General features: G+C 56.2%; 1 protein-coding gene across 1 annotated transcript in view; it reads right to left on the bottom strand.

The window, feature by feature from the left end:
* Positions 1–740: 740 nt before the first annotated feature.
* Positions 741–20,058, bottom strand: part of TRIM8 (tripartite motif containing 8) — a 30,625-nt gene continuing 11,307 nt past the window's right edge. Inside the window, exons 3-7 of the mRNA XM_069796869.1 lie at positions 5,267–5,362; positions 4,123–4,356; positions 3,728–3,759; positions 3,006–3,121; positions 741–2,279 (exon numbers count right to left, since the gene is read on the bottom strand). Of these exons, the coding sequence (XP_069652970.1) occupies positions 1,672–2,279; positions 3,006–3,121; positions 3,728–3,759; positions 4,123–4,356; positions 5,267–5,362 (1,086 nt within the window). The 3' untranslated portion in view covers positions 741–1,671. The remainder of the gene's footprint in view (positions 2,280–3,005; positions 3,122–3,727; positions 3,760–4,122; positions 4,357–5,266; positions 5,363–20,058) is intronic.

Here is a 20,058-nt window from a genome sequence, read left to right as displayed (position 1 = left end):
TTGCAACCAGGAAAAAAATAAAGGAAGCCAAGCCCGAAGACAGTAATGGAAAAACCCTAATGCCTCTAAGACGCTGCTCTGCTTTATAAAGTCAGCCCTGTTTTCCCAGATGAAGAGCTCGCCCCTGCACAGCCACAGCCAGGCCAGCCCATGGCCCCCCCCAACACGCCCCAGCCGAAAGTTTCCTCCTCACCCTTCCCAGTCTCGGCTGAGCACAGCGGGTCCCCGAACCAGCCCAGGGTGCTGCGAGCACCCACGGAGCCCACGGGGCAGCAGGGCTTTAGGTGGGGACGAAGAGTTGAGCGCCGGGTGCTGCCGTGCAGCACGGCCGGCACGGTGGATGCCGCCAGAGGCAGGAAAGCCGCCGTCCTCATCCCTGTCCCCGACCCCATCCCACAATGGGGATTGTTCTGGAGGCTGTGGGCAGGATGCGGCCCGGCCGGCTCCGCGCCTGACTCACATCCTCAGCGGCTGGGAGGGAGCCGGCAGAGAGCCACGGCTCCGGCATCTCTCCCCACAGGGCTGGGACGCGGGATGGGTGCTGGTGGGGACCCCATCCCCGGCCAGGACCCGCCACCACCCCATCCCCCAGCTGCTCCCTCCAAAACAGCCCCTCTGGAAAAATCCCCGTCATCGGCTGGGCACCCGCGGGACCCGGGGAGCGGTTACTTCCGAAAGCAGGTGGGAGCCTCCCGCCAGAGCTGGCGTTCCCAGGGGAAGAGCTGCAGCAGAGCGAGGCGTTTGCACTAAGTGATCACATTTATTTGAGTATTTTTTTTGTGTGTGTGTGTTCTAAAATCGGTTACAGAATAAATACCTGTGCCTTATAGCAGGAAGTCCACTTTTTTTTTTATACAAAGTGCTTGTTACAGGAAGTTGCATCAGCGATACGCAGGAGGGGGGTGCATTTCGGCCACGCTTCCCCTCCTGAAAACTAGAACAGATTTTTTTTTTATTTATTTATTCGTGTTTTTTTTTTTAAAGTTTCTTTTCCCTTTTTTTGTGCATTAAATTTCCTGCCATTGTGTATTTACAAATCTCTGAAAGAAGGAAAAAAAATGCCAATATGCATGAGAAGTGGCCTCGTAACACAAAAAAAAAAATCAGCCTTTAAAAAAAAGTAACAAACCCAAAATCTACAAGTATCATTTCATACTGAATCAATGATAGATTTTTTTCTTTTTTTCTTTTTAAAAAGGAAAAGAGAGGGGTGGGGAAAGGGGAAAAACTGAACCAAACCAGGAAAAATGAACTTGGAGAAATGGAAAGAGAGAAGGTGCCATTGTCCCTTCTGAAGTTTTCCAAAGGCAGAGAGGAGCGAAGAAGAGCGCAACGCACAGACCCAGACGCCTGACTGAAATCCCCATCAATTTCTTCTCGGTAATTTCTCCCTCGTCTTTTCCCAGCGAGGGGCAGGAAGGACTTTCCAAAATTAAATTAAAAAAAGGAATTAAAAGGAAAAAAAATTATTATTTCATTTTAAAAGGATTTAAAAAAAAAAGAGAGAGAGAGATGAGAGAACAACCCTCCCCAAAATCCTGGAGGGGCACGAGGCAGGGAAAAAATTGGGTTTGATTTAAAAGGAAAAAAAAAAAAAAAGAAAAGCCAAACCAAACCAGACTTTTCTCTCCGAACGCGTCATCAAGTGGGACTCTCCGGAGAGTGTGACGGTTAACTGGTGACGTAGTGTTTCGCCGATGGTTGGCCGTAGACCCTATAGAAATCCTGCCGCCCGTGCTGCTGGGATGCGTCAATCCATTCCCTCACGGCAAGTCCCGGGAGCGACTGGGGGACGGCGGGGGCGGGCGGCAGCGGGTGGGAGTACTCCTGCGAGGAGACCGTCCAGGGGAAGTGCCCTGACCGCGGGTAGGGCTGGTGCCCGCTGTGGTTGGACACGGAGGAACAGTAACAGTTATCCACGGAGCAGACGAGGATTTTGCGCCCGCCGTACTGGGAGAGCACGGACTGCTGAGATGACGTGGTGTTGGGGTAGTGAGATGGGTTGAAGACGGAGCCCGAGTGCACCGGCTGCGGGCCGCTGGGAAGTCCAACTATGTGCTGCGTGGAGCTACAAGGCACCATGGCTTGTGCGGACTGCCCCTCGCCAGCCGAAGCGCCCTGGCTCATGTACTGGCTCGCCACAGTCCCAGACGATGGCTCGAGGAAGCTGCCCTCGGGGAAGGCGGTGGAGTGCTTGCGCTTCTCCGCGCCGGAGTTGCTGACGGTGCAGGGGTACATGGGGATGCTCTGCAGAAAGGGGACGGGGGTGCTCAGAGGACCTGCGGAGGGAAACAGGAGAGGGGGACTACGTCAAGCATGGCATGGCATAGCTCCAGGGTGCTCTGGCCGCTGGTCTGAACCTGCAGCGAAGCCCCGAGACCTGTGCTCCAGCCTCATGCGAGCAGAGGGTTCTCCAGCCCACCCCACCAGCAGCAAACTGGGCACAGAGCTATACATGGGTGAATTTGCACGTTCCATTCTGGGACCTTGCTGGCAGGCTCAGAGCAGCCCCAAGCGCTGCTCTGCAAACATGTGCACAGGCTAACCCGTGCGCAGCTCGTGACCATGGTCTCTAACAGGATCAGAGCAGGACAGCCTGGGTGACAAACCCAAATCCCCCAAGGAGAGAGGATATGGGACGTGGTCTGCTCCCAGACGTGGGCTGGGGGCTGCAGAACCATGCCGGCCCCTGGCTACCCCTCCCTGCTCACTGACCCTCGTCTTTCCACTACCTTTTCCTGCTGATAGCCAGCCCCTGCACTGTGTCACCCCAAAACACAGCCGTTTCACAAGCCAAGCCAAGGGAAATGTCCTGGGGGGGAGCCAGGAGCTGGCTTCATGGTGTCTCCATGCCCCTGCTGACTGCAGAGGGGCTCCCAGGGGTCCCTGCACCCCGACAGCTCTCCCCACCCTCTTGTACTGCGATCTGTAGGGCACCCAGCTATGGACACAGGAGGTAGCAAGGTCCCATGCCCTGCCACCCGCACCCCCCAGGCTTCACCCACCTTCCAGCAACTTCCTGAGCTGCTTCTCCTTCTTGGCGATCTCGTTCAGGAAGAGCTTGGAGTTGAGGTGGCCGATTTTGGGTGGGGGCAGGCTGCCACCTGTACAGTTCTGGGTTCTGTTGGGGACCGTGGGCAGAGAGGAGAGGTGTGAGGGACAAGGTACACTCAGGTGAGGGTCAGACAGATCCTTCCCCCACACCCTCCCAGGGCCAAACCCCTTCCCTAGGGCAGCAGTGTGGAGGGCAGCAGGGAGCTGTCTCTCTCTGATGGGCAGGACCTTCCCTGTCCAGCTTTGCTGTGAACGTCCCATGCCAGGGTGCACCGCCCGCAGCCCCTGCATCACCCTGCATGGCCACCCCAGCTCGCCTCAGCTCCGCTAGCACTGGCTTTAACCCCCTGCCCTGCCTCTGCCCCAGCAGAGCTGGACTGAGCCCTGCACCCCAACCCAGCTGGTCCCACCCTGGCTGGGGTGCTGGGTCCCAGCTCTGCTCTTCCACAAGCACACCACTACATTTCCCCTAGTCCAAGGGGAGAACTTGATTTAATGGCTGCCGGAGGGGATTTTTTCATCCTCCCAGACAGAGAGGAAAACCGAGGCACAGAGCATGCCTCTCCCAGGCCCTGTACCATCCCTGGCCCTGCTCCTCCTCCGGACATCATGCTGCTGCTGTCCCTGTGATGGCCCCCCTTCCCCCCGAACACGCCTGCCCTGCTGCGCTTACCTGTCCATTAAGATTTTCACAGACTTGGTGTTCTAGGAGGGGAAGGAGAAGCTTTGATCAGTAAAGCCAGTCTCTGCCCTGGTGGCCACCTCCCCTTTTGGTATCACCTTCTGTGGCCCCCCAGGAGGGAACAGGCTGCCCAGGGGTGCTAAGCCCCCTCTCCCCCCAGCACAGGCTGCCCCAGCCCCATCTCCAGCTGTGGCACCTCCTCATTCAAGGTTGGTGCTGAGCCTGCCCCACTCCTCCTTGACTTCTCCCACTGCTGAGCCCTCTGGCTCAGCTGTCAGTGTCCCCAGCCTGCTCCTTGCTATGCCCCATGCCTCCCCGATGCTCCCCACACAACCAGACCTCCCCGCAGCCCCCATCCCACCCCTGGCACAGGCAGCTTGTCTTACCTTCATAAAGTTGATGTCCTCGGTTTTGTCAAACATGACCTGGACAGAGCTGAGGAGCTTCTTGGCCTCCTGCATGCGCTCATTGAGGTGGAGAACCTGAGCTGCATTCTCATTGCAGAACTTGGCCTGGGCCTTGTCCAGGATCTCCATGGTCTTCCGCAAGTCCTCATCCAAGATCTGGTGCATCTTCTCATACTGCAGGCGCACCTCATCCTTCAGCTGGCTCACTTTCTCCTGGGGGAGAGGAGCAGGGTCAGGCCCTCTGTGCCCTCTAACCTCCACCATGATGCCCCAGGACATCTGGGTCCTTTCCCCAGCAGGGGTGGGTGCAATCTGAAAGCTGTACCACAGCTCTGCTCTCCTGCAACATCCACACAGACCAAACCCTGCCGTCAGCTGCCACATGGGATTCCTATGGGCCACAGACCCATCAGGGACAGTGGAGGTTTGGTTGATCCAGCAGATCCCCTGGACCCACCTCCTGGGGTGTCTAGGTGGGGATCGCCTCTAGAGGGCTAATGCCAAGCAACAACCTACCGCACCACCAAGGCAGGTGTGCTCCCTTGAAAAACCCTGCCCATCCCCGTCTCAATTCTCATCCTCATTCCTGTCCTCATCCCCATCCATCCCCACCCCAGGCTGGGGACATGTCATGCTCCAGAGCCCTTTCCTCCAAGCTCTGGGAGGCCAAGGGCCTTTAAGAACCACAAGCTGAACTTGTTTTACTTGTGTCCCAGCCAAACACTCGCTTGCATCTCTTCCACCTCCTGGGTATTTCAGCAGTTTATTTGGGGATCTCCCACCTCCAGAGCCTCCCCTCCCACTCAGGATGAAGTGGGTGGCCCGGTAAGGCTGTGCTGAGCTGGGGGCAGGGTGGGCCATATTTAAGGACAGCCTTGTTTCTTGCCTTCCAACTCACCCCAGGACCCACAAGGCTGCAGGGCAGCCCCAAACGCATTTTTGTCCCCCAAAAGGATGACTGCCAAGACTGGAATGGAGACAGCAGGTCTGTCTGGCCACTCCTCCCCTGCACGTCCTCCCTCCTCCCTGCCCACCTGGCCCCTATGATGCAGGAGCCTGTCCCCGTCGTGCCATGGGGTGACAGTCCTAGGGGCTGGCCACAGGAGGGTGAAGCGCCAGTTACCTCAACCAGCCGCTTGTCTGATTCCAGCTTGTAGAGCTGCTCTTCGATGTCTTGCTCCCGCTCCTCCAGGCGGTCCTGCTGCTTCATCAGCATCTTCTGCAGAGATGGGAGAGAGGAGCAGTCATCAGAACCCAGTGGCCACACACGCCGGGCAGCTTCAGTACCGCCCACACCAGCTCTGCCCACGCGGTTCGGGAGGGACAGTGCTTTTTCCCAGTGGGATGCCATTGCCGAGCTGAAAGCCCACACATGGCTGGTGGAGGCAGAAACCTCGCGATTTCAATGGCCACACAGAGGGGCCATGTGTACTGGACTGCCTTACTGGCTGGGGACCTTGATTTGGGTCCCCTGGATGGGGGCAGCCCCTCAGGTAACTTTTTGCAGCCCAGTCACTGAGTTTTGGTCAGAGCCAAGCCCTGGGGACCCCAGGGTAGACACGGAGAGGCTGATCTCCCACTATGGCAGCACCATTTCGAGGCCCATCACCCACCGCTGGCAGGCTCCTGCGAGACATTGCCACCCCCCTCGTGCCCCTGTATGCTACACCAAATCCTTTCTCCCTTCCCCGCCTCTGTGACAAGCCCCAGAGCCAGCGTCAGTGTAATCGGGAGGGACAGAGAGAGGAGGAATGGGGCCTCCCCCCACCACGCTGCCAGGCCCTGGCCCCCACTCCTTGGGGCTGGGCCTGGGCCATCAGTCTAATAACTGGGACAAAACCTTATTCCCAAGCCTGCAGGGCTTCCCAAAACACCCCTCAAAACCACTTCCAAATATCCCCGTCCCCGGTTATCCCAGGGAAAAGCCACCACACTGGTGGGGCAAAGAGAAGGGCTTTGCCCAGCACAGAGACGCAGTGTTAGAGACTCTCGACGATGGGGTCAAGGTGGGAAGAAACCGGCAGTGAGGATGAATTTCGAGGGGATTATTGCTATTATAAACCGCCACTTGGGGATTTATAATCAAGTAATTAATTCCTGGACGAGGCGGGAGGGGGAGGGTGGCAGAGGCGCTGCTGGGATTAATTGCATTGCAGGGAAAGGCTGTCACCTCCGACTCAATTCGGGAGCAGGAATGTGAAGCCTTCTCCCTCCTGTTGTTTTTCCTAAGGTCTCGGGCACCTCCAGCCTCACTGCTGCTGGGCTCCTACCACTAATAATAACAAGGAGCTAAAAAAAATCTGGCTTCCCACTTGCAGTTGCACGCCACATGGGTGCCCAGTGCCCACGTGTGTGCACCCACCCATGCACATGCAGACACACAGACAGCACATCCACTGAAACAGGGCCCAAGGGGCAGCAACAGCGACACAGACCCCTAGGCACAGGGGGACGTTTGCTGGCACGTGCAGACAGAAACACAAGGGCCTGCAAGCATCTAAGGGCATCGCTGCTGCTGTTTTTAAGACCCGCTGAATAGGTGGGAGTGTCCACACAGAGAAAGATTTGATGCATATATTAAAAAAATCTCCTTTTTTCATCGTAGAAGGCTCGTTACTTGCGCTGCTGCGGCACCAGGAGGCTGCAACCCACTCCCGGGTTAAACACGATGGGAACTGAGCTCCGGACAGCGGGTGCAACACCACTTGCTCGCAGATGGCGCAGGCAGGAACCGCATCCCAGGTCCTGTGCCAGCAGCCAGACCAGGGCGCAGGGCTGCTGGTGGCTTTTCTAGGGGCTCAGCTGCGGTGTTGGGTCCAGCAGCGGGCAGAGCTGTGGAGCAGGCGGGCAGCAGCCCCATGCAGCTGGGCAGAGAGGCAGCGGGCAGCAACCTGCTCCGGCAGCAGCGCAGGCAGGTGCATGTCAACACGACCTGCTCCCAAGCACTGCTGGCTAAAAACACAGTTTGCAACATCCCTCTGCGTGGGCCTGGCGCACTGCACAGCACACCCGGCTCTGGATCCTGCTCCAGCATCTGCAGGCTGGAATTTCCCCACCGAAATCACAGTCGACTGATGGGAAAGCTGCCTACTCCAGGGAAGGAGATGCCTTCCCGCATCACTGCTTGCAGGAGGCCGATCGAGCCCGGGAGCCGGGACAGATCTTGCAGCGCCGGCTGAGTTTCTTGCTCTCCAAGCTGGAGAGCCAAGAGACATAGCAAGCCTTCACACCAAGCCCTTCCCTACGCCTCCCTCCCTGCCGGCAGAGACCCACTGCCTCCACCACGAGCAGCCAGACCCACACTGTACCAGCCCACCAGGAGGATGGCAGAGTCTGGCAGGGCCCCCGGGAGCAGCTGGGTCCCTGGCCTGCCTCCCCTGGCCACCAGCTGGGGCAGGGCTGGGGAAAAACGTGGGACGGGATCCAAGGCCCACAGCTCACTGGGTGCAGAGGCCAAATACCACCCTGCCCCAGCATATGCATCAGGTGTCCAACGTGGAGCCACCCCAAGGCAACCCCTGCTCTTCCCCCCGATGCTGCCGGGATGCTCTCATGGGGGAAAGCAGGGTTTCCCATCACTGGCAGACACCAGGCAGGCAGAGGCCACCCTGCCAGCCCCACCAGTGTAAGGAACCCCCGAGGGATGGACCGAACAGCCCCGGACATGCACGTACCATCGTCCCCTTCCCGCTGCCCTGCAGCTGCTGTGGCAGAGCTGCCAACCTTTGTGTTTTGTAACAAACCTCAGGGTGCTCTGCTCCTGGAATCATACAATTATGTGAAATCACAAATATATACATAAATACATACAAAAATAACTTTTTATATATACAAGTTAATTTAATAGCCCCTCACAGCTGGAAAATGTGACCAAAATCTAACCTAAAGCCACAGAAATCAGAGAGAATAGAAGACATGCAGTGTTTTCTTTAAATCTCACATTTGAGCCACTCTCTTGATTTTAGGGCGATTTAAAAACTGTACGTGCCTGGGATTGCAGCGGCATGGGAGGGCTTTTCACCCACGGCAACTGAAACCTTAACAAGACACATGGGTATGAACTACCCCTTCTGGCACCAAGGGGCGAAATCTCATTGTCTCTGCAGCACGGGCTGAATTCCTTAGGTATTTTGAGAAGGAAAATATATCCCTTCCCCTTCCATCCCCTCCCAAATCTGGTATTTCTTAAGTCATGAACTCCTCCTCCTCCTCCTTCAGGATCAGAATTTCTCAGGGTAATTTCTCATATTTCATGCATGACCTTGATGCTGGGAGAACCGCAGCTCCCTCCGTACAGGCGCCCTTCCCGGGCTCCAAGCAACTCCGTGATCCCAGTTTGTCTTTTTTGAGACACGCCGCCAGTTTGCGAAACGGCCGCCAAAACTGCTCTGTATTCCAACACCAGCTGAGAGTGAACTCTTCTAATTAATTAATAAGTTAATCTGTGGCCAGTGTAAGTGGCTGGTCCACCCCAACCCCACAGGCCCCAGTGAGATGGGGCTAGTTGCTGGACATCAGTTTATTCTGCTGGAGTTGCAAGTAATTTCCCCCCTCTTCATGGAAACAAATAAAGGCGGGGGGGGAAGACTGAACCCTAAGAAGAGGTTAGGGGGCTCTGCAAACACGCCATGGGCATCAACTGTGCGCAGGAGCAGGACCACTGAAGGTGGAAGGAGAAACGAGTGGAGGTTATCCTTTGCTCGCCCATCAGGAGCCCCACCACCGGTGGAACAGAGTGAATCATGGGGAGCAATCATGGCAAGTCGGGTGGGTTTGGGGTACTGAGGTCACACACTGGAAGGGAAATGCTACTTGGAGGACCTTCTCCGTGGGAAGCAAAGCAAGCGCTGCAAGGTCTTATTCCAGGGAGAACGCACACAGCTGGTCCTCGTGAGACTGTGCTGGGGAAAGGCTTGTTGACCATCACTATCAGCCCAGTGCTTGCTGGGAGGAAACCACCACAGGGGAAACCACCCTTGCCCTGTGTACACTGCACCTCCCAGTCCATCCCCCAAACCAGCACGCAGGCAGCTCTAGCTCTGTACTGGGCTCAACTCCCAGCGGCTGCTCCAGTGTGGGACACGTCCACCCTGCCAAGACAGGTGATGGGGGGGACGTCTGTTGAGGGCCAGGGCTGCCCTGACAGAGCAGAACTTCTGCAAGATTAAATGCCTGCAGCTGCAAGACAGAAAGATGGTAATAAAGAGTTTAACAGCTCTGACAATACAGGGCATCTGGGCTCCTCATCCAAGAGTCATCATACGGCTGCAGCACCACAAGCGTCGGCTGTGTTATACACATGGGTCCAGTTCAGTCAGCTGGGCAACCCCCCCACTGCAAAGGGGGGCACTGAGATGTGGGAAGGAGCTCACACCCACCCAAGACCTCCCAGGCAGGGAGAAATCTGCAGGCAAGATGTCTCCATGATTTGTCTTAGGCTGGTCTCACCACTGTCCTCTCCCAAAGGACAGGTCTAAGTCTGCGGTCGCTGCTGAGCCCACGATAAGAGTGAATTATGCCCCTGCCCTGCCTGGAGCCCAGCCCCGGGCAGCCCATGGCCCTGGGGATGGCACTGGGGCAGCAAAATCCCACGACATGCCCCAAGGTTTCGCCTGCTCCAAGGACGGCCAGGGTCCTTGCGTGCTTCCCAGGGAGAGCCAGCAGTGGAGAGCTGGCAGCATCCCTTCCCCAGGGGCTCAAGCGCTCGCCTGCTCCTGCCTGCCCACGGGCTCAGGAAGGAGCCTGGCAGCTTCACCAAAGCCAGAGAGGTGCCCCACGACCTGCCAAGCAGCTCTGGTTTTAAACAAGAGTTGGAGCAGTGAAAAGCCTTACTGTGTTCATACGATAAACAAAGCCCATGCAGCTTCTCTGATGTCTAGTAAGTGCTGTGAATCCTTCAGGGCCATTCCCCCAGCAAGAGCAACCACAACCACGCACACCAACCTGCAGGACGCTTGCGGGATGCTAATTCCCAATAAACTGGTCTGAAACTGGCCGTGGGTTTGGAGGGTACTACAAGAGGGCAGGTGGACAAAACACAAGAGTGCACAGCCCTTGTTCCTGTAGGAAACTGGGGGTGAAGCAAAGAGCCAGACTGCTCCACAGAGTGCCTTTAACCACAGCTGGACGGCTGGTCCATTACAGGCGCGCTCGCTTCTCTGCCTCCCTCCTTCCTTCTCCTCTGCGCCCAGGCCTTCCCCTCACCGCCAAATCCCAGTCACTGAGTGAATAAGGACATTGTTTGCAGCCACCGGAAAGCCAGAACGGAGGGAGCAGCTTGGAGCATGAGGGGGAGGAAGGACGAGGAGGAGGAGGAAGGTGGAACTGGAGCAAGGAAGCCATGAAGGGCAGATGCCTGTTGCGGGAATGGCTCCAGACACCTGCAGCTCAGCCCAGGGACTGGGATCAAGGGCCCCCATTGAGACCCATGTCCCGGCATGTTGCTGGAGACGGGCCTGAAGTCACAGCGACTGAATTTTAATGCACCAAAAGCCCTGGACCAAGGAGGCGAGCACAACCTTTCGCCTCCCCGCGCCTCCCACTCGCAGGCTTCCCACTCCCCAGCCCTGCTCTGCTGTCAGCTGGCCAGCTTTCTGAGAAAAACTCACATGAGGAGCTATTCTCATCCCTCCTGAAAGCATCCCCCCACCTAACAACACACCAGCACCTTGACACCGTGTGGCTCTGGGGCACAGCAGCCCAGTGCCCTCCAAAACCAGGATCTCAAACCACGAGATCCTGCACTGCTGCAGTCTGAGGGGACCATTCCCCACAGCCCAGTGCCCCCTGGAGCATCCTTCCCACCCCACTGTGGTCTCCTGCTGACCAGACCCAGGCAAAAGCAGCTCTTTCAAACTCCCTACAGCCCCCACAGCACTCACAGGAGACTGATATGCTTACAGGGACAGGAAGGAAATGTTTTCTAGTTGGGGTTTCATCTTGCACACATTTACAGTAAGCACCAGGCAGGAGGGGAGGTCTCCGGCCAGAGCAGGAGGCCTTGCCTCCCCCGGCCAGCCCAGAGCACACACACACTACTCTGGGGTTTGGCTTTTCTCACAGTGCTCCCTGCACAGAGATCGGGCTGGTTTATCCCCAGCAGGGGAAGGAAGAGGGGAGGGGAAGAGCCTCTGGAATATTAATAGCTGCCCTTGCTAGGAAGGGATGGGAGCAGCAGCCACGTAGTACATGGGCATGAAAGAGACCCCCTTGCTAGCATCAAGGGACCCCTCAGCACCGGGAGAGCTGGCACTTCACAGAAAAGGGCTGGAGGCCAAATATTCAGCGCCAGCTTGGGGGAACAGGATGCAGGGTGCCTCTCGCAAGAGCGGCTCCCCGCCCTGTTCTCATGCTGGGGTGGGTGGAGATGCCTCCTGCCTGTCCCCATCTCCTTGTGAGATGCTGCCTGGTCTCCGGGCCTTCCCTTGCATGCCAGGGAGGAAAAACCATGAGGCTAAGCCCCATGTCACATCTCCACCAGCTACCCCAGAGGGAAAGCCCCATGTCCCACCTCCAGCAGTGGAGGGCATCCCTACAGCGTGGCTGGCGCACAGCAGCTGGATGCTCCCCCTGAGCCACGACTCACGGCTGCTCAGCAGTACTCAGACTGGCCCTTGTCCCTGTGGCACCCCGGGACGCCAGGCACCCCGGGACGGCAGGGACAGCAGATCACGCTGCCCCAGATGACCTTGTACCAGCAGACCCTGGACTGCTGCAGGGCTGTGCCGGTGCCCGCAGCCCAGGACAGCTCTTCCCCTTGTTTACACCCGGCAGAAAGGAAGAACTCGTTAGAAAGGGGAAAATACTAGGCATTGTGTTGCACAGGGCCAGCAGCGGCATTTCTGGAGGCCAGGAAACGGGGACCTATTCTCCATCGGAAAGCAACCTTCAGAAGGACCTTGAGGATGTTAATTTGCCTCCCTGGGCCTCTGTGTGTCCCCCTGCTTCCCGCTGCCATGGGAGTTACTTGCAGCTGTGCCTCTCACACAAATGGGGGAAGGAGGCTAGGGCTCTACCTGTGGTTTTTGCACACCAACTTCAAGCCATGGCCCAGCTGCCACTGCTGTCAGTGTCCTCTGAGTAGGGACAAAGAGCTGCTTCGAGGGGAAAAGGGGTATAAGGGAGATTAAAGAGCAGGGAGATGAGGCTGGTGGCTGCAGAAGCATCCCCTCTGTGCCAGCAGCCCCGCAAGTCCTGGAGGCAGGAGCCGTCCTGATACGGGGTGCCCAGTATGGGCGATGTGCCCCCCCAAAACAGAGGTGCCCTGAACACTGAAGTCACTTTTGCAGCATGTTGGAGGGTAGAAGCGAGGCCGTGCTGATCATGGGCCAGCGTCAGACAAGCTGTCCCCAGGCAAAGCGCAGAAAGAGGCAGTGAAACTGGGGTGAAATGCCTCTGCCAGACCTTGGGCTCAAGGCTCACTCACAGCATGGGGAGGAGAGGAAGAAAGAAGCTGGAAACACACCAGGAAGATGAATATGGGGACAGATGAGCTGGTTTGCATGCTGAGTGTGCAGCCAGGCGAGTCCCGACTGATGCCGCTGGCTCCACAGGACAAAGATGAGCCTTGGTGATGCCCGTGCCTTTGGCCAGCACAGCCATCTCCTGCCCCAGATCTGCCAGGAGACACGGCATCTGGCTGGAGAAAATGTGCTCCCGCACTGTGTGTTAGCGGTGCGGGGACAGCAGATGCTTTTGGGCGGTGCAGGAGCAAGACAGAGAAACCAGCTCTGAGAGCTGCCGGGGCTGCGGCTGCAAGCGCGACCAGGCCCTCAGGGCAGCGAGGAGCTCAAGAAATCTTTTTTCTCTCTGCTGGGAAGGGAGGGAGAGGAGATCCCCACCCAGGCCTGGGCGCGGATGCTGGCCAGCAGCTCTCCCAGACCAGCTTTTGGGAGAGAGGACAGTCCAGGCCGCCTTCGCCTGGGAGCAAGGAGAGCCAGGAGGAGTCACAGGGCTCGGCTCTGTGTTTACGAAGGACAAGGTCTGCATCTTCTCTGCCATCAGGGATGTGAGGGAGGAGCTCTTTTTCCCCCGCCTCTTTTGATTTCAGAGGGAGAATGTCCTGATTTGGGGCTGCTTATAAAGCAGTGCCAAAATTCACCCTGCCACTCAGCCATCTCTGACACGGGGGCTCCAGCTGCAGACCACGACCCAGCACCAAATGCCCTTTGAGCAACTGGCTCTGGAACACCAGCGCCAGGGCACTCCAGGGAAGTGCAGGGGTTTGCGACATCCCAGAAAGTTTCAGACACCCAGACCCAAGTGCCTTGAGCAACCATTTCCAGCCACTTGGGACCTCAAACTGACACCAACACCTTGAGCACATCTGGCCCCAACGACCAACGTCGCTTTGCACTTTCTCCCTGCCACACCAGAAAGTAAAATCTGGGGCCTGTAGCTACCCTGACTGGGATACACCAGGCTTCCAGTTTTTTGAAGCCTAAGTGATCATGTAAGAAGTCCTGCCCTTTCCACCTTCGACGCACCCTGTGCTTGTGGCTTCTGGAACATTTCAATCAATTTACATGTATGTTATGGGGGGCCTAACCTCCTTTTCTCCCTCTTCTGTCTCTGTTTTCATACATCTGCCCCTTCCCAACCACGGATCCAGATGAAAAATTAAGCCAGTAAAAAACCAGCAGTCTCTTTTTGGCTGGATCATCTCCCCAAACTACCTCTCAGATGCACTCTGCCAGCTCCAGTGGTGGCAGTCTGGGCAGAAATGGGAGGTTGTTCAGCACTGAAACTCAGTCAAATCATAAAATCCTGCTCCTCACACAAGCCCTGTTGCTCTGACATATCATCTGTGAGTCGCTCCTTCCATAACCCCCACAAAAAAGTAAACAGGCTTTGGCAGCACCCCTGATTCTGCCCTGATCTGCTGTTGTCCGAGCCTCATCTAGCTTTGCTGAATCCCAAGATCTTCCCAATGTGCTGCAGTCTGAGGGTCCTGGCCAGTCATCCCCAAACTGTGGCTGGCGGGATGTCTCGCCTTCAAAAGCAGCCATTCTGCAAAGACCCACTCCCATCACTTGGCAGCAAACCTACCCCCATCTGCAGCCCCTGCAAAATTGAGAAACCCTCACTCCCTCTTCCAAATAAACATCTTGGATTCAAGATCCAGCTGGCCTGTGTGATCTCAGAGCTTTCTCCCTGCAGGGGTGAAACACAGCCAGCCTCTTCCACCCTTCCTTCCATTGCGGGCTGAGCTGCCTCTCCCCAGCCCAAAGACCTCCGCTCTGCACCCGCTACGGCTCAGCCCTGCCATGGGAAGACCTGAGCTCTGAATAACAGCCCCTTTGGCTTTCTACCCCCTTAATTTCCAATTTCTGCTCTGGAGGGAGCCCAGCCTGAAGATCTGGATGCACGAGCAAGTTTTGGGGGGAACTCAAGATACCACCGAGGAGCAGAGCAGCTGCAGCGATACCTCCATGCACCCACGGGTCCCAGCCATGAGACCACTGATAAGTGGAAAGGCAATGATCTGCAGCCACGTGCCCTGTCTGCATCTCATTTGGTGACCCAGAGACGAGGGGTCCGGCTGCACAGGCAGCACAAAGCCCCTCTCCAGGCTCAGGCAGCACTAGAAAGAAAACCCTGCTTTGATTTAAAGGCCATGATTTTATTTTTTTTCCTCCCAACTGATCTAGTTAAACTTCCAACCGCTCAAGGCTATTTTAATTTGTACTGGTAAGTTAAATCAACACAAACAAGGGCAGAACAGGTTTATATGCACCTCTATTACTGGCTCGCACCATCTAGAGTGCAGCTAGATTTCTCCAGGCAGCTTTTTTTTTTTTCTAATAAAGATAAGGGGGGGATGTTTTTTGTGCACCTCCAACTGACAAATGGAGCCTGAAAGTGAGTTGGGAGTCAAAGCCTTGTGGAAAGTCAAGGTGACTTATGCACCAATAGGCTGGACTCAAAGAGCTTTGCAAAAATGCAGATCAACTAACAAGATTTATAAAACCCGTTAGGGGCTTAGAGGCCACTTAATTCTCAAAGGTGCCAAGGAAAGTGCCTGACTTGCAGATGGATGGATGGGGCTTACAGAGGTGGCTATCTCAACCTTTTGGTTGTTTCAAGAAAAGGGGACTCAACTTCTCTTGGAAACAAGGTTTTGATGTGCTGAGATGTTTACTCTGAGCCTTGGCTCCTCCATCACTTACTTTAAAGAAAAAGAAACCAAGTCCTGCTGCTGCAGACAACTATTACAAACATCTACCGAAAGTCACAGCAGAATCTGCTGCTTCAGCTCACCAGTGCCAGACACCACCCAGAGGAGTATGAGACTCAACCGGATTCGGCACACGAGCTGAAAAAAATAAAGAGAAGCAGGGCGGGGGGGCGGGAAGAGGACTTTGCACTTCTACAGCTCCCCAACGCCTGGTGGTTTGCAGGCTGGAAGCAGCCCATCAGCACCTGTGGGCAGCCAGGGTGACATAAAGCAAGCCCATCCACCCCTCTGCACCCAAGAAGGGACCTACCACAACCACAACCTGCTGAACACCGAGGACCTCTCAGCTGCCTCCCTGCTGGGTTTTCTCTCTTGCCCATTTTTTTCACAAGGCGGCTGTTGAGAATCTGAAAGCCCGGATTATAATCTTTATGAATCCCATAGTTAGATCGTGCTGAACAGCAGCCCAGCAATACCAGATGTTCAAACAAAGCTGCCAACCGACAGCTGTCTGCAGCTTGCAGCGTGTTTTTACTTTAAAATGCAAAATGATACCAATCTATATTAAAAGAGAGACGTTCGGAGCCTTGCGATAGCAGCTGAAGCCGCGGATATTGCTCTTTCACGCAGGGTGTGGCGGCAGAAGGAAATATCTCAGAAACTACTGCTTAAGCCGCCCTCCTGGCCCCCCCAAATCCTGGCCCCTTTCCTAATGGGAAAGAGACTCACGTTACTGCCTGAGTACTGTGAATGTACCAGTGCGTGTCCAAACAAGCCAGCAAAAAGAAAAATGCAGCACGAACAAACACCGTCTAACGAAGGATGCCAGAATGAATCCGGGCACTGCACAGCCCGCACCTGGCTCTCAGCGGCATGGGGAGGACGACGTGACGCACAGTGGGACAGAGTAGGAGCCAGCCCTGGGGTGGAGGGTGCAGCGGTGCCTCCCCTGCTGTGCTGGTGACCAAACTGGGGGTGCAAAGGTCCCTTCTGGCAGCAGAGCATCGGTGGCGAAAGCAAGGGATGGAGAGGCACCCATTCGCCGAGCACCCTGCCTCGGGTTGTCCCATGTCCCTCTAAAACACACAGGGACGCTTGTGTGGTGCTGGTCCCACTGGGGACACTCTGCTGGGGCCTCCTCCGAGACTTGATGTGCAACAGGTTTTGAACCTGTGTCGCTTTGTACCTTTATTTGTTAGGCTGGCTGGGATCAGGCACAAAGCCCTACACCCTGCAACCTTTTCCACATGCCAGCAGCTGGGGAAGGCAAGAGCTGGAGCTCAGCCTCTCTCTCCGTTCTTCCTCCCTCTGGAAATGCAAGCCACCTGTACCTACCACATTTTGGGGGTAGCAAGTTCTGAACGTGCTGGGCACAGCACAGTACTTCTGGCTTGCAGGAATTGCACGAAGAGGGCCCTGAGTTAGTCAAACGTGACGTCCCAAATTCCCCACCAGCCACGATCACAGGAAGTCTTTGGGACCGGTCCCAAGGCTGCCTCATTGTGCTCTGAGCAGCAACAGATGAATGAATCACGCTCCTCAACGTGACACCCAGCTCCCAGCAACGTACTCGGGACCAAAATATTTACATTGCAAATGAGTAAGAATAGGACCAGATCCCCTCCCCAGCCTGGTGACATAAAAAGGCCAACCTGGTCTTGCATTGAGCAAGTGGGTGGCAGGAGGATAAGAAGGTAGGAGGCAGAGACCAGCCCTGTGTCTCACAGCCTGTCTCTTCCCAGCAATGCTGAACCACAGCCCTTCTCCAAGGCAGCAAAACTCCCACAGCAGCCAGCACCGACACTACGATCCCCATGGTACCACACTCCTGCTGGAGCTCAGCAGCTGGGCGACACACAAGGAAGCATGCTGGGACCTGTAGTTTCCAGCCAGCCAGCTGCAAAACACCATCCACTAGTAAACACGTCTCAAATTAAAGAGATGCGAGGCCTCCAAGCTCCTGGCAAGGCGCCAGCCACGGCTTCTTGTCGGCAGGCACTTGGCCAATTCCCATGTGTTGTGTTAGCCCCTTTCCAAGGAGCGGCAAGAGCCTGCACCCTGCAAACCCCCTCGCAGTCGAGCTGTGCCCTGCCCTTGCCGAAGCGACGTGTCTGCACGGACAGCAAGATGCTCCCAGAGTTCCAGTGCAGCCCTGGGCCGCAAGAGATGTCAGCCCTGCTCCTGCCTTGCTGTGAGCCCCTCCGCTTCTGCTCTGTGACACTGGGCCACTGACTCCAGAGCAAGACCCCACAGTCAGCACTGCCCAAGCTTCAGCTATATAGACCCCAACACTGCATCCCTAGAGGGGTCAAATAAAGATGCCACTGAAGCAATCAGAGTCACAGGCAGCAAGAAGCAACGCACCAGTTCGATGCTTTCAGGCAGAGCAGCACAAGCAAGCAAAGCTGCACCGAACCGCCACACTGGTGGGGTTGGGGGCAACCACCTCCCCAAAGCACCCTGGCCGGGCATGCAGCCTCTCCCCGAGTGCCGCCGTCCTGCACTCCAGCAAGGCCAGGACCGTATGTCACCCCTTGGGGAGTGTGGCACCCTTCTCCTTGCCCACTGGCCCTCCCCGCTGTGGAGGAAATCGCGACGCCCGGCTGATGTCAGGAGGCATCACTTCACACAAAGGCCAGGCTTCCTGGCAGGGAAGGGGTGGGGGAGCGGGGAGGAAGGGGAAGAGGAGCCCCGGGCAAAGGCAAGTGGCAAGCCAGCTCCCCCCGCTCACACATGAGGGGCAGCGGCAGGAGATGGCACGGCCCCTTCTCCTTTAACTGCCCTTGTGCTCGGGAAATAGAGACAACATCCTATTTCCCAGCACCCTTCACAGGAGCCCCGAAGTGGCCCTGCCCCACAGAGCTGCGATGTAGCATGTGCCCCTTTAAGGATGCACAGAAAAAAGGGACTCAAATTTATTTTAATTTGCTCCTGCTTTGCTCCTGCAAATAAATCAATTCCATCTTCACCTCAGCTGGACAGTGGCTGCTGCCGACCAGGAGAAGCACGCTCCAGCCGAGCGCAGGGGCACAGCCCCCTGCCCAGCACCCACCCAGGAGAAAAGCCGCCCTTGTGACAAGCTTGAATGCCAGCACCCCCAAAATGGGCACAACTGTGCACCCCACCTGTCTCCTGCCCACAGGTGGGTGAATGCCCATGTCACCCGTTAATTGATAAATACAGGCAAAACCAACAAATTCAGAACAAAATCAAGAGTCATATGCAGCCCTCATTTCCCAAACTCCTCTCCCCAGTGTGCTCCCCAAAAGCAGAGCATCTTTACAACACGCAGCACATCACAGTACCCATGGAATTGATGTGACCTCCTGCTTCAGCCTCTCCTCCCCTCCTCTGCCTCCTGTGGCCCCAGCTCATCCCCCAACAGCAAAAGCTGCTGGTGGCCAGCACCGGGCTGCATTGCTTTTGTCTTCACCTCAGTCACTCTCCCAAGGGCAAGAAGCGCTCTGAACCAGCACGGGGACCGGTGAAGAGGGGTTAGCTGTAGGGGACCTGTGGGATCTGGTTGATGTTGATTATGGGGGAGAATTGCTGATGTTGCAGGGGGCAGCCAAGGAAGGTGGGTTTTGGATGCAGGCACCACCAGGGAATAACCGTAAAGGAGCAAGCCCTGATGCTCTCCTTCAACATGCTGACTTCTGCTCCTAGGAGGAAGCCTGTCATTGGCTTTTAATCTCGCCCGATTACGGGCCAGCCTTTGACATTATTGATCTCAGGCCCCTGAAGTATCATTTATCTTCCAGGTTTGACTTGGTGATCAGAGCTCGACAGCTCAGACCCTGCTCGGCTCCATCCTCCCAGGGAGCCAGGGGAACCGCTCTGCTCAACTCTGGTCCTGCCAATTTCTGTAAGCCGTATTTTAGGCTCAGTTTCCATCCCCAAATGAGGCAGCTTTCGCCACATGCCCTCTCCCCACCTGTCATTTCATCTCCTGACTCAAAAAAGCAGCTCCTCAGGTCTCCAGCAGACCAGCAGTGCTTTACCAAGCCCGTCAGACCAAGGTGCCTCCAGTGCTCTCTGCTTCCCCCTTTCAGTTTCATTATCCTCTTTCAAAGAGGATGCGGTGGAGGCACAAAGGTTATGGGATGTGCCGCACAGGGATTGGGGGTGGAAGGGGCAGCGCCAGCTTGCAGGGTACAACCAGAGAAGCCATTTCTAGCCATGACCGCACTGCCATTTTCTAGAGCAGAAGGACCAACAACAGCAGCTCCTCGTCCCCTGGCAAGCTTGCACCCACAAAGAAAGCTGGCTGCTAGCTCAGTTCTGCAGTGGCTTCTCCTTACCCACTGGCTAGCACAGCGGCGCCTTGGGGCCAGCTCGTGAGTTCTGCTTAACCTTCAAAACGTTAACACCTGCTCCCTCCGCCAGGCAGAACAAGAGGTGGGCTCCACAGATGCAAAGCAGCCACCAGGACCGGGATTCAGGATGCCTGGGATCACCACCCCATGGGTGGGACACGCCTGGGGTTGCTGCCCCATGGGTTCCCACTCCCTTGGTTTCCTCCATCTTCCACCCAAGCTGACAGACATTCCCAGCCTCTGCCTTTTGGGAAGCACAACATTTTCCTCAAATGTCTGTGTCTACAGTTACTGGGTGCAGCATGTGCATGAAGGTTGTCTTTTTGGATGCCTCCTGTCTCTCTCTCTCTCTCCCCTGCAAAGCTGGGCCTTGCGTTTTGGTAAGGAGGAACATTTCCTGAGGAAGGCTCCAGTGGGCAGTTT

Source organism: Haliaeetus albicilla, chromosome 11 (assembly GCF_947461875.1).
Source record: "Haliaeetus albicilla chromosome 11, bHalAlb1.1, whole genome shotgun sequence".
Lineage (NCBI taxonomy): Eukaryota > Metazoa > Chordata > Aves > Accipitriformes > Accipitridae > Haliaeetus > Haliaeetus albicilla.
This window is presented reverse-complemented; position numbering and strand designations above follow the sequence as displayed.